Genomic DNA, 13,302 nt, shown 5'->3' on the forward strand with positions numbered 1-13,302 from the left:
AGCTTCGTCTCTGTTGTTATTCCACCCTGGGTATTCTAACACATAAAGACAAAATGCTAGGTCAGAACCTTCAACATTTATAGTTAAAACCTCTCTGGCAATTAAATTGATTTAGTGAGTCGTGTCATTAGATATAATTGTATTGTGGTTGTCTTTGCACAGAGGAAAGCTAGAACCTAGTCAAATGGATGACTAATATACTGTATGGTTGTATGTAGCAGGGGTTTTGATTTTGCTTTGTGTGGCTATCTCTGGCAGTCGATAAGTAAGCCTGTCTGTTATTGAATAAGATTAGTTGTTTCTCTTCATTACAAATAGGAAACTAACTTCATGGCAAATGGGTAGAGACTTTAATAGAAAAGAGAGAGGGGGAAATAAATATGTTCTTCAGTATGGTTGCCTCAGTTTGTTGGTGGTTGTTCAAAAGTGAATGACAACCCATAACAAATGCAAGCTGTCTTGTTAGATCTTGTTATTAATCATAAGTGATTCATCACCATGTCACGCCAAGTTTCCTTTGGGGGACAAATCAGGAAGTGATAGGCAGAAAATAAGCTGGCAGTGAGTTGGCAAAAATAAATAGTCCCTTTTGTGTTAAGCAATATCACTTCTCTGACAATGGAGTATGTCCTTGAATAGGCATTCACCAGTATAAATAGGGTTTATCAGCATAAATAGGGTTCACCTGTCTGTTTCATGGTTTAAGTGATGTTTTTATTTAATTTTACTCTTATGAAGATCATGTGTGCTGCATTGACACTGAACTGTCATACAATTCTACACCAGTAGATGGTGCAACATTTAACATAATTTACTCAATGTAGAATTCAACCATTTTGTGGTTCTCCAGCATGAATCTAACAATCTGCTACAATTTAAAGTAATCCAACTTTCCACTGCGCCGCAAACGGTGCCATGCTCATTTCCCATGTATTATACAGGTACGTATGTATCGCTCTCTCTCCCTCTCCCCATCTTCTCGCTCTCTCTCCCTCTCCTCTTTTGATATGCTTGTCCACATCCCTCCCTCTCCCCATCTTCTCGCTCTCTCTCCCTCTCCTCTTTTGATACGCTTGTCCACATCCCTCCCTCTCCCCATCTTCTCGCTCTCTCTCCCTCTCCTCTTTTGATGTGCTTGTCCACATCCCTCCCTCTCCCCATCTTCTCGCTCTCTCTTCAGATACACAAGCAAATGAAAGAAAGACCAATGATAGACCATTTTCTTCCAGTGTGTGAACAAGAAAATTGGGCTACCCTGGAAAAAAATAAAAGTTAATAAAAAATCAAATACTGTAGTTGATTACTTTATTGATTTTCACTGTACATGTTCAGTAAAGGGAAACATCTGGAGATACAGATGTGTTACATGGACATGTATTAACACTTCATATAGACAGATCTCTGTCCCTAAAACAAATGGTTATGGTGAGGCATTAACGAGCATGATACCAATACAATCTCCTCTTCAATCGAGTTTGGTAAGCTGATTCCCAATACAAATGTACTAAGACACAGAATGCAATCAACACCGTCCAAAGCACCAGATAAAGAATTTAAAGACAATACAATTCACTTCACTCTATTTCTCTGCTGCAATTATTTATCTAACGGGTAATTGAACACAGCAAACCAGTTTAAATCTTTCGAGGATAATGATAATCACTCGCATGCGATATATCCACTGTTTATGTCCACGTCAAAGCAGGGACTCCCGGCTAGGAAGGTGGTCATTAAATAAAGTGCTCCAGAGAAAACAAACTCCCATATTACTGCTGCCCCTTGGAAATCCATGAAAGGCCAAATACAATCAACTCTGCACAGCCACGATTCATTGACCGTTTTTAACAATACCCACTGACACTAGGCCATCTGTCTTGGTAAAAGAGCTTGTATGTCTCTGCAGTGAGCGATACAGGTTCAGTTGCCTAATTAGTGTTGGCTAGCGTATGAGTGAGTGGCTTCTGTTCACTGTTTTCAGAGACACACCAGCTTCATGCTCAAAATACAATGAAACAGATAAGCAACAGTAAATACTGGAGTAAAGAGAATGAGATTGAAGTGGGTGATTGGTAAACAAGGGGGTGTGTGTGTGTGTGTGTGTGTGTGTGTGTGTGTGTGCGCGCACCTACATGCCTGTGTGTATTTGTGACATATATAAGAATGTGTGTGAGTTTGAGAAAGAGATTTGGGAAACCAATTACTCAAAGTGCTAAGTGAGTGAGAAGCGGCAGGCGGCGGATGAGGCGGCTCAACACAGCTTATGTTTGGCACAGTCAACAACCCGCATCAGTGCAATGCAGCAAGCAGATCCTTCCGAGACCTCGAGACAACAAACTTACAGCCACCCCCCAGAGAGAAAGATGGGACCTGCAGAACTATGGCTAAAACTGTTCTAAGAACAGCATTATGTCAATTGTTTTCGACCAATATTTTCAGGCGACATTTTTTTTGTTGTCATTTCAAAATTCGCCACAAAGCTCAGTGGCACAGTAACAAAACACAGTAGTGGTTATAAGGTGGTGCTTCAGCACTGAGATAAAACAATCAATACATGGGGACAATAGACCTGCATTTTGTTGCAACTATGTTCATATTAATATGTTACATTCAACATTTGCTTTGAGTAAACCACTCCCTCCCAGCAAACATTCTCTGCCTCCAATAAAGCATACACTATTATTACGTGAGGTCAGGTGCTAAAATAAAAAACATCTATTGCTTAAAGAGGAATTTTGTTCCATATCTTCCAGAAATGTCAATCAATTTCAGTCTTTCTCCCCAGAGTATGGTGGCTGCTCAATGTGTTCTACTTCACAAAATGATCCTATCAAATGATGTCAAGCCTTTTGTTACAGCATACAGATACAAGTATGAAAATAACCCCTTTGAGTATTGTGCACTGGATTTTCCCATTGAGAATAGGTTAGTTAAAGCAGTCAATGAGTAACATCATTGTACATCCACAGTATTACGGAAATCCAGAGAGGACATATGAATTTAAAAAATAGTTATCTCGTTATGTCGAGATCAAGACATATTTATCTCATAACAAAAGTTGTTTTGTCGAGATCACAAGACAATCAAAAATACAACTTATCACCCATTCATTTCTTCAGATGCCCGATAACCACTTCATCATGGAGCCCTGTGGCTGTGTTGATCGCAAAGTGGGGCATTTAAGCACGGAACGATGCCTGACAGGCGACACCGTCTTCCAGGGTGTCTGCCACCCCCAATACCATATTAAATCATATGCAAGAAACAACACAGCTAACTTGGCTCTCCTTGTGAGCGTTCTAGCTAGCAAGCTAGCTTGTTATCTATGCTGTTGGTTAGCTTGCATAACTGATGTGTGTATAAATTATAAGGGACACTTCATTTATTGTGAATAATATTTACATTTGCAGTGGGCGAGCTGCATTTCTGACAGGCTGATCAGATTAAATTTCAGCCTCAGAGGCTGATAAATCAGGATACTGCCCTGTAGGTTATTTCATAGGTAAATCTCTTTGCAGGCAGATTAGCTGTCAGCGCTGTATAGGCTGATGCCTATAATCCAAAGTGAGTGAGCTCTATTTCTGGCAAACTGATCAGATTCAATAGAAGCCGTAGAGGCTCATAAATCAGGGTGCTGCCTTGTAGGCTGTTTCATATGTAAGGCTCCTTGCAGCCAGCCTACTAGTCAGAATCCTGATTTATCAGCCTCTGAGGCTGCTACTGAATCGAATCAGCCTGCCAGGAATAGAGCGCACCCAGTCTTGATCATTCATATACATAATGCACTGACTGCTAATCTGCATGCAAGGAGCATTTACCTATGAAACAACCTACAAGGTGGAATCCTTATTTATCAGCCTCTGAGGCTGCAATTGAATCTGATCAATGTCTGAGGATAAAATGTCATCTTATTAGCCTGTCAGGAATTGTGCTCACCCACTCTGTAAATTGTAATATTATCCATAAAACATGAAGTGCCCCTTACAATTATACACATATCAGTTATGCAAGCTAACAACCAGCATTTATAACGAGCTAGCTAGCTCGTGGTCGTGGGGGTGGCATACAGCCTCAGAGACAGGCCAGCCTGTCAGGCATCGTTCAAGACTCAAACGCCCCATGACGGCTTAGATGCCCCAAGAGCTCTTTGTTCAAGGTAAAGGACATTTAGCTGGCTAAAATTCTAATTTATAAACTAATAATGACTGATATGTTAGCATGAAATGTACCATCCCTTAGTGTAGCAATCGATCAAAACATATGCGCTGATCCACTGTGGGCTCTACCGCCTCAGCCATGCTGTCAATCTATCATCAATGCGTCTACTCCTATTTGTAGAGTTAATCTTGTGACCTCGGCAAAATGTTTGTTATGTCGTGATCATGAGATAAATAAGTTGTTATCTCGACATAACAAGTGTTTATTTTATTTTATTCATATGTCCTCTCATGACTTCCGTACAGTATAAAACCTTGAACCGTCAAGAATAACTTTCATAGGCAGCAATGGTGGAAATCAGCATTTGCGGAGCAATAAAATACTTAACACACGGTACTCATATAATCACAAGCTTTTTCTCATATTTAGCAAACTACAAAATGCAACTAACTCTACATGTCATCTACTCAATTCTAATTTGGCCTCACCTGCCACTGAATGATGTTTACTGAACTTACGTTTATTGAAAATGAAGTAGCATAATATGAATGTCTGATACTGTCCATTAAAATTATGCAAAAACTGCCTTTTACTGCAGAGGACTTGCCGAGACACAGTGATGTTCGAGGACGAGCTCACACTCTTCTACCTACTTCCTGTCAAAAAGATGACTTCTTGTCAAAATGATGACACTTCCTCCCAGCATCAAAGTAAGACTTGGCCACCTCATTCACAGATTCAAGTCAACACAATTGAGCAGTTATGCTTTCACAGCAAATTGTGCTTAGGGGGTATGTCCCAGAATTGTTAAGGCTTTTTTAAAAACTCAATACCAGACATTTTCTAAATACTAGCCTATACTTATGACATTCAACAGGATGTTTAGATGTTAGAGCAGTATTCAAGCTTCAAATATTCACGAAGTAGCACAATCAAGTTTCAAAATAAGTTGAGAAACCATAAAGAGAAATTGGCTTGATATTGTATTTAACACAACTCATGAGATGTCATCTCTTGGGTGGACAGGCAAGGTTCGCAAAGCATATCTTGTGGTTTGAATCTGTATTTAAAATTAAGAATAAGACATGGTAATATAGTTTGTCTTTCCATAAAACCCATATTGATGTTAATGTATTAATTAAGTTTAAATGTTATGTATTTTGAGTTTGTTTTAGATATTTTTTTGTTTCAACAGTACAGTATTAGTTAGTATGGTAGGCCCATATATTATTTAAAAATAAATGGCTTGGTTTATTTTCAGGCATTTTCTGAACAACGGAAAATAAATTTAAAAACACTTTTTCTGAAAACAGTCTCTGCGGGCAACACTGATCGCATTACCCAACCATTAATATCAATGCTCTGCGAACCTAACCTGGGTATGGTGGCCCCTCCTCTCCTGTCTGTCAGAGAGAGGGCCTTAGAGGCTAAGGGGTTAGTTTTAGCATTTGCAATGGTTACAGGAGCCAGAGGGTGGCTGCAGCAAGAAGGAGGGAGGGCCCCAGGGTGGAGGCCAGGGAGGCAGGCAGAGGCCCACTGTTGATCACCAGCCTGTAGGAGACCACCTCCACCTTGTAGCCGTTCTCCGTGGCCATGCAGCGGAACACCCCCTGCTTAAGGGGCAGGCCAGGGGTGGGTTCCAGCACACAGGAGTCTCCAATGATGAAGCAGGGGTAGTGCTGGATACAGTTGTCCTTCTCCCAGCGGTAGGTGGCGTGAAAGGAGTGCACGGGGCAGGGGAGGTTGACGGGGCCGTCCGAGTCAATCACCACCTGTTTGGGGTTTGTCCTATGGGTCTTCAGTGCTGTGGGGGTTCAGAGGGCACAGCCTGGTTAACATTGAACTTACCCAAATGAAATACTTACTTATGGGCTGCCTAGACTAGAGAGTAGCCTATGGTTTCATACCTATGGATTGTTTACGTATCTACGGTAACAATCATAGGTGAGTTCAAAATGAGAATGGCAGGACAGGATTGGTAGGACTACTTCATTATGTGATAGGGTGAGAGGCCACACTCATCAACTCAGCAAAAAAGAAACATCCCTTTTTCAGGACCCTGTTTTAAAGGGTTTAAACTCTGTTTCCCATGCTTGTTCAATTAACCATAAATAATTGATGAACATGCACCTGTGGAACGGTCGTTAAGACACTAACAGCTTACAGACGGTAGGCAATTAAGTTCACAGTTATGAAAACTTAGGACACCAAAGAGGCCTTTCTACTGACTCTGAAAAACACCAAAAGAAAGATGCCCAGGGTCCCTGCTCATTTGCGTGAACGTGCCTTGGGCATGCTGCAAGGCATGAGGATTGCAGATGTGGCCAGGGTAATAAATTACAATGTCCGTACTGTGAGACGCCTAAGACAGCGCTACAGGGAGACAGGTCGGACAGCTGATCGTCCTCGCAGTGGCAGACCACGTGGAACAACACCTGCACAGGATCGGTACATCCGAACATCACACCTGCGGGACAGGTACAGGATGGCAACAACAACTGCCCGAGTTACACCAGGAATGCACAATCCCTCCATCAGTGCTCAGACTGTCCGCAATAGGCTGAAAGAGGCTGGATTGAGGCTTGTAGGCCTGTTGTAAAGGCAGGTCCTCACCTGACATCACCGGCAACAACGTCGCCTATGGACACAAACCCACCGTCGCTGGACCAGACAGGACTAGCAAAAAGTGCTCTTCACCGACAAGTTGTGGTTTTGTCTCACCAGGGGTGATGGTTGGATTCGCGTTTATCGTTGAAGGAATGAGCGTTACACCGAGGCCTGTACTCTGGAGCGGGATCGATTTGGAGGTGGAGGGTCCGTCATGGTCTGGGGCCGTGTGTCACAGCATCATTGGATTGAGCTTGTTGTCATTGCAGGCAACCTCAACGCTGTGCGTTACAGGGAAGACATCCTCCTCCCTCATGTGGTACCCTTCCTGCAGGCTCATCCTGACATGACCCTCCAGCATGACAATGCCACCAGCCATACTGCTCGTTCTGTGCGTGATTTCCTGCAAGACAGGAATGTCAGTGTTCTGCCATGGCCAGCGAAGAGTCCGGATCTCAATCTCATTGAGCATGTCTGGGACCTGTTGAATCGGAGGGTGAGGGCTAGGGCCATTCCCCCTAGAAATGTCAGGGAACTTTCAGGTGCCTTGGTGGAAGAGTGGGGTAACATCTCACAGCAGCCACATCAGATACTGACTGTTACTTTAGATTTTGACCCCCCTTTGTTCAGGGAGACATTATTCCACTTCTGTTAGTCACATGTCTGTGGAACTTGTGCAGTTTATGTCTCAGTTGTTGAAACTTTTTATGTTCATACAAATATTTGCACTAAGTTTGCTGAACATAAACGCAGTTGACAGTGAGAGGACGTTTCTTTTTTTGCTGAGTTTATTTGTGAAAAAATATACAGGTTGTTGTAAATGATAACTTTGCTCTCAGTTACTAGGACAATTGTGACTCAAAGCCCAGTAAACCTAAAACCAGACTAACGTGTACAAACTGACACAGAGATGCAGAGTAGTGTTCTATTTTATTTTATTTTATTCTATTTTATTTATTTATTTATTCTATTTCATTCTGTGGCCTGAAACTTACTTTCTCTGGAAAATATCAGCTAAAATAACAGATTAAAATAAAATATCGTTATATATGATATTGCATCACCTTTCATCCTCTACTCCCTAGGATTAAATCTCAGTGTTCCAGGAGTGGAAGAAAGGAAACAGTGAACGGATATACATGACAGCTGCACTGAGACTGTGACCAAGAGAAGTAATGGAAAAAAGAGCTTGATAACAAAGACAGTACATATCCCATCATTTGTTTGGATTATTAGAGGTTAATATGGCTGAAGCTATTGGGCTTTGAAGTGAGGGCAAACTTTGATATTAAACCACCCAATGGGTTTGAGCCTCCGCTCAATTATATGATATCATCTTCTGAGTTAAGCTCTGGAAAAAAGTCCCATATTTCAGTTAATGAAGATACAGAGAGTCAGAGAGGAGGCGGAGTGGCACTCACCAGCAGCTTCACCACAGATAGAGGCATTGGAGTGGTCCAGACTCTGAGTGAGTGCCCTACAGTATGAAACAAATTATTGAAAGAACATCAAATTAGCATGTACCATTTTGAACGATCAACCATTTTATGTAAATTAAACAATTATCATAAAACCTAGAATAGTAGTTGGAACCTTGACACTCTGTGAGAAATGATAAGTTATGGCTGGTATTGACTGTCATTTTTTGATACACTGCATGTTTTCCATAGGTATCTGAATTGTATTCCAGGAGTGACATCATCACATCTCATACCCAGTGCTGATGTTGTATCCAGCTGGGATGGGTGTGCACCTCCTCCTGGCTGCGTCCCAACCACAATAGGGATCCCGAGACAGAATGCACTCCCGGCAACTGTCTCCATAGCGACCGCAGTCAGCCAATGGTATGCGCTGGACCTCCATTGCCGTGCCCACATAAAGGTGGCCCTGGGGGAGAAGGCAGGGAGCAATACACGAGAGACAGGAAGAGACATACAGTGGCTATCACTAGAAGTGCATTGTTTAAAAGGATTGGACTGCAGCTACATCGTAAACAACTTCATCTACGGATATTAGTGCTAGCTGCTAAGGAGTGTTCGGCGATGGTCTCACAGTACCTTCCTAGAGTCGATGGCCATGCTTAGAACAGGACCCTCATTGTGGAAGAGGGAGTACTGGGATATGATAAAGGCATCCTCGATAGTGTGCAGAACCTTGAGCACTTTCCCTGTTCTATCAACAGAAAGAGAGAGAGAATATTATCAGAGGAGAGAGAGACACCATGGTCGAGCCCTGTTCTATCACCAGAAAGAGAGAGAGAACATTATCAGAGGAGAGAGAGACACCATGGTCGAGCCCTATTGTTTTTTATGAATCCCGGGAAACCCAGTGACTATTTTTGATTGTATATGGCCCCAGGTTTATAATAGCACATGCTGCCTTTTTCCTCTACTGGTCAATTCATCAGTGGGTGACTTACGGAGAGGAGCAGGCCTGTCCTACAGCTTGTCCTCTCTTATCTCCTCCCCACATTGAGAGGCTATTACTTCCCACAGAAGACTTAACTGCTCTAATTTCTTATTAGGCCACCTCAGAGACCCATGGCTCTGTTCACAGCTCTATCACTACTTTTCCTTGTGGTAGCGACTGACTTCTTTATCAGTCCATTAGGCTGTAGCTACTTAGTTTTTTTTTAATTCAGTCAATTTATCTGAGATTCATGCCAAAAAAATGCACTCTTATAATAAGCCCCAACTCATGCCTGTGTTGAGCAAACAACTTTTTTTATTTACTTTGTCAAGGAGACTACGTCTTCTAAAAGATCACTTTTAAATAGGTTACACCAAACATCTGTACATGAGATACAGTTTGACAGCCAAAAACACACACACACCTGTTCCCAGGTACAGCACAGTATAGTGCTCGTCGTTGACTGCCAGCACCATGGCAGCGACAGTGTGTGTGAAGTGATCGTCGGTGGGCAGGTTCAGCGGAGCACCCCCGACCGGACGAATCACGTCCTCGATCTCCGGGTGGTCCCTGATCACCCCCAGGATCTTAGGGTTGTGGGCTGCCGTGGAGTTCTTGAAGGCACACTGGGACAAGAAGTGATGTAATGAAAGTGATGTAATCAGGAAGGGAGACAGACTTTGGCTGTGGCTTTGCTTTGCACAATAATTTCACAACCAGTGTCTGTCATCTACAACTGTTCCAAAATAGAAACACAAGTCTTCCACTTCCCCAAAATTGAGGACTCACATGCATGAGCTTATGCAATTGGCCTTTGCAAAATGACTTTGATTGGCACTACAAAACATTAATTAAAATAAAGTTAATTTAACTGATTCAGTGGGTGTCTTACTGTGCCAGGGCGATGTCCAATCAGAGGACTGCTGTAGCCCTTCAGTTTGGACGTGGCGAAGGCCTGGTCAATGTCCTCGATGGAGTAAGCACATATCACTGTTGTGTCCCTGGTCAACCAAACAATACAACACTTAAAAGCCTTCCTTCTACTTACTTTATTCAAACTTAATGTGAATCGGAATGTTGTTAGCAACTCAATCACTGACTGATAGCGGAGTAGAATCATATTACTATGACTCCCTAATTTTTTTTTATTTTTTATTCATTTAACCTTTATTTAACCAGGCAAGTCAGTTAAGAACACATTCTTATTTTCAATGACGGCCTGGGAACAGTGGGTTAACTGCCTGTTCAGGGGCAGAACGACAGATTTGTACCTTGTCAGCTCAGGGGTTTGAACTCGCAACCTTCCGATTACTAATCCAACGCTCTAACCACTAGGCTACGCTGCCACCCCTAAATGGACTTAAAAGATTTAAGGCTGCTCAAATATGCTAACAAAAGCATTCAAGCGCAAAAGTAATTGACCGCTTCCACAGAGCAGAGCCCACTTCTGATTCAGAGGGGTTGGGTTAAATGCGGAAGATACAATTCAGTTGAATGCATTCAGTTGTACAACTGAGTAGGTATCCCCCTTTCAAATACAATCATGTATTTTCCTCACTGAAACCTGTTGCTGCTCCCAAGTTTTCATTGCTGTACATGTCTATCCAGCTCCTGTGCCCCATTTGGATGTGCTGTGCATAATCCTCCTTTCCTCTGATTATGTTGTTTGTGCAGCTCATTCCTCTCCTGCATTCTAAGCATGACACAGTCTTAAGCAGCCATATGGGATGAAGGGTGTTGAAGGTGTAAGGTGTCTACTCACCAGGCGTTGGCAAACAGGCCGTACATGACCCCGGTCCTCTTCTCCTGGGCCACTTCAGACAGCACAAAGGCCTGTCTGATGTTGTTGTACTGCTGGGGGGAGCTACCCGCACCACATATCACCCTGGCCTTCAGGAAGGTAGTCCACGAGTCCGCCAGCAGGTTCTTTATGCCCCCCTCGTCCACCTGGAGACGGACACATAGTATACAACAGTACACCAGAACATTAAAGCTGGAATCCTTAGCGGTGAAACTGCCAGGTTCGTTCGCGATATTACAACAACACAGATGTTACTTCAAACAACAAACCCAGTTTTTTCCCCCTCTGACATCATTGCACATGCGATAGAACACTGGAGTATGTAATATGTGTTATTTTTACCATGAGGCTGGATGCTCATCTCCTCTGTTTAAAAAACAACAACAATAACAATAACTAATGTGCCTGGGGTGACCAGTGGTACTGTTTCTACTTTTGCGGAGCTCAGCTTTAATATGCAATAACGTAGTAATACAGCTGATATACGGTGATGTTGTTATGGTTACCATGCAGATTCGGCCAATGCGCGACCTGTAGGGCTCCTCATCCACCATGGCCGTCTTATTGATCTCACTGAAGAAGAAGTAGATCTCCTCCTTGTGTTTTTGAGAGGCTGGTATTACTGCTGCTCCACCAAACTGGGGGCCTGAAGCAGGAGAGAGAAAGGCCTTCTACCAGTGCTTGAAGTGGACTGAAATAGGTGCCACAATTCTATAAGCGCTAATACTCAATCAGGCAATAAAACATTTGAGGCCAGTGAGCACCAGGCCAACTCAGTCACTGGTTGTAACTATTTGGGTCCTTTTCAAACTCCTAATGCATTTCATTCTAGCAGGGACATCTAGTGTCTACAGAGAAAAGGTGTATTTAAAAAATACATTGTGATAAAAGGGTTTGCTTGGAAGCTTTGTAGACTAATAAAGACTTCCAGTTCATCATACAGGGAGTCATACAATGTTTTATCACAATTGTGAATTTAACTTATGATCTTTAAAATGGAAGAATTCATAGGGATTACATTTCTGCATGCAGCGTGTTACAGTTCCAAGATAGAAGATAATATAGAGTTGCTATTTCCATGCTCATCCACTCCAGTGCCTCATGCAACTCTCCTACACCAATATAGTCCCATGTTGCTCTCATCCCACTCACTCTGCAGCCACTTGGTCTCAGTCTTCAGAAGCTTCTGAGTCCCGTAGGTCCGGCGGATAGAGCCAGGGTGACGCCCCACTGCTGACAGAGCAGAGTATAGATTCCCATCTAAGAGCGAGAGAGAGGGGGGTAAAGATAGAGAGATAAAGAGGAGAGAGGGAGAGAGAGACAAACAGAAGGTAGAGGGAGAGATACAGAAGAAATCAACAGAAGACAGCTGACTGCATCAACCAACATCCTCCCATAACCGTATTACAATTACCCCACTTAGGGCACTGTCTCCATAGCAATAAGGGAGGTCATTTGGAATCATGACATTAATGGTTCAATGAGAACCGAACATTATCAGAATGCTGCACCACTCTAGCAAATGGCTCATTGGTTCATCACTCCAGTCCAGCCTGGTCTGCGATATCACAGAACCTGCTATACAAAGTAACCTTCTCATGATTTCGATAATACAGTGAGTTACAGCTTCGCTACATGTCGTGAACCATCTGTAGTACTATGGTACCATTTCAAACAGATCTCCTATTCCATACCAAAGCCAATGTTGAGGATCTGATTGGTCTGTATAATTATGAACATAATGGCTGGATGGAGCTCTCCACCAAAATGCTGATACTTATCCTATCCTTTCAGATCCACAGAGAGGAGTTAACAAGGATGTAGAAATAGGAGTGAGGGATGGGTTTAGTATTGTGCCAATAGCAGAGTTTCTATGGATGTTTTGGATGGAGTGTCTGTCTGTCCTCGCATCGTACCTGCAGACAAACTGACGGACCTCTGGGAGGGGTAGGGAGGGGAGATGTCAGAGGCTGGTGCCATCTGTCCATTGGTGGGGGCGTCAGTCAACACAGTGTCATTTACCTATGGAGAGGAAATGACATCACAGCCTCACAAGCCATATCCTGAATGCTCTTACCACCTTGAATACAGTACAAATAGAGATACAAGTTAAAGTATTTTATTGAACACTATTAACAACTTTTATAAAAGTGATACAGGAGTTAAGTAAGATGAATGTGTGACCGTTGTGAGAACACTAAACACATGTTGAAGACAATAGCTATCCTATTCATTATCATGTCATCTTACCAGCAGCCAGCATTTGGGGGTTCCTGCATTTGTCCCGCATACCACAAAAGTGTCATTGACTTTCTGGATGACTGTGATGA

At 42.8% G+C, this 13,302-nt stretch overlaps 1 protein-coding gene across 1 annotated transcript in view; it reads right to left on the bottom strand.

Annotated features, from left to right (window-relative positions):
* Positions 1-1,291: 1,291 nt before the first annotated feature.
* The window catches only part of LOC118367489 (semaphorin-7A-like), a 16,415-nt gene continuing 4,404 nt past the window's right edge, over positions 1,292-13,302 (bottom strand). The window contains exons 4-14 of the mRNA XM_052494371.1: positions 13,223-13,302; positions 12,889-12,994; positions 12,125-12,232; positions 11,479-11,618; positions 10,934-11,118; positions 10,064-10,172; positions 9,590-9,797; positions 8,820-8,929; positions 8,477-8,649; positions 8,184-8,239; positions 1,292-5,959 (exon numbers count right to left, since the gene is read on the bottom strand). The exon at positions 13,223-13,302 is cut by the window's right edge and continues 16 nt beyond it. Coding sequence (XP_052350331.1) covers positions 5,613-5,959; positions 8,184-8,239; positions 8,477-8,649; positions 8,820-8,929; positions 9,590-9,797; positions 10,064-10,172; positions 10,934-11,118; positions 11,479-11,618; positions 12,125-12,232; positions 12,889-12,994; positions 13,223-13,302 — 1,622 coding nt within the window. The 3' untranslated portion in view covers positions 1,292-5,612. The remainder of the gene's footprint in view (positions 5,960-8,183; positions 8,240-8,476; positions 8,650-8,819; positions 8,930-9,589; positions 9,798-10,063; positions 10,173-10,933; positions 11,119-11,478; positions 11,619-12,124; positions 12,233-12,888; positions 12,995-13,222) is intronic.

The sequence above is a fragment of the Oncorhynchus keta genome, chromosome 34 (genome assembly GCF_023373465.1).
Source record: "Oncorhynchus keta strain PuntledgeMale-10-30-2019 chromosome 34, Oket_V2, whole genome shotgun sequence".
In the NCBI taxonomy this organism is placed as follows: domain Eukaryota; kingdom Metazoa; phylum Chordata; class Actinopteri; order Salmoniformes; family Salmonidae; genus Oncorhynchus; species Oncorhynchus keta.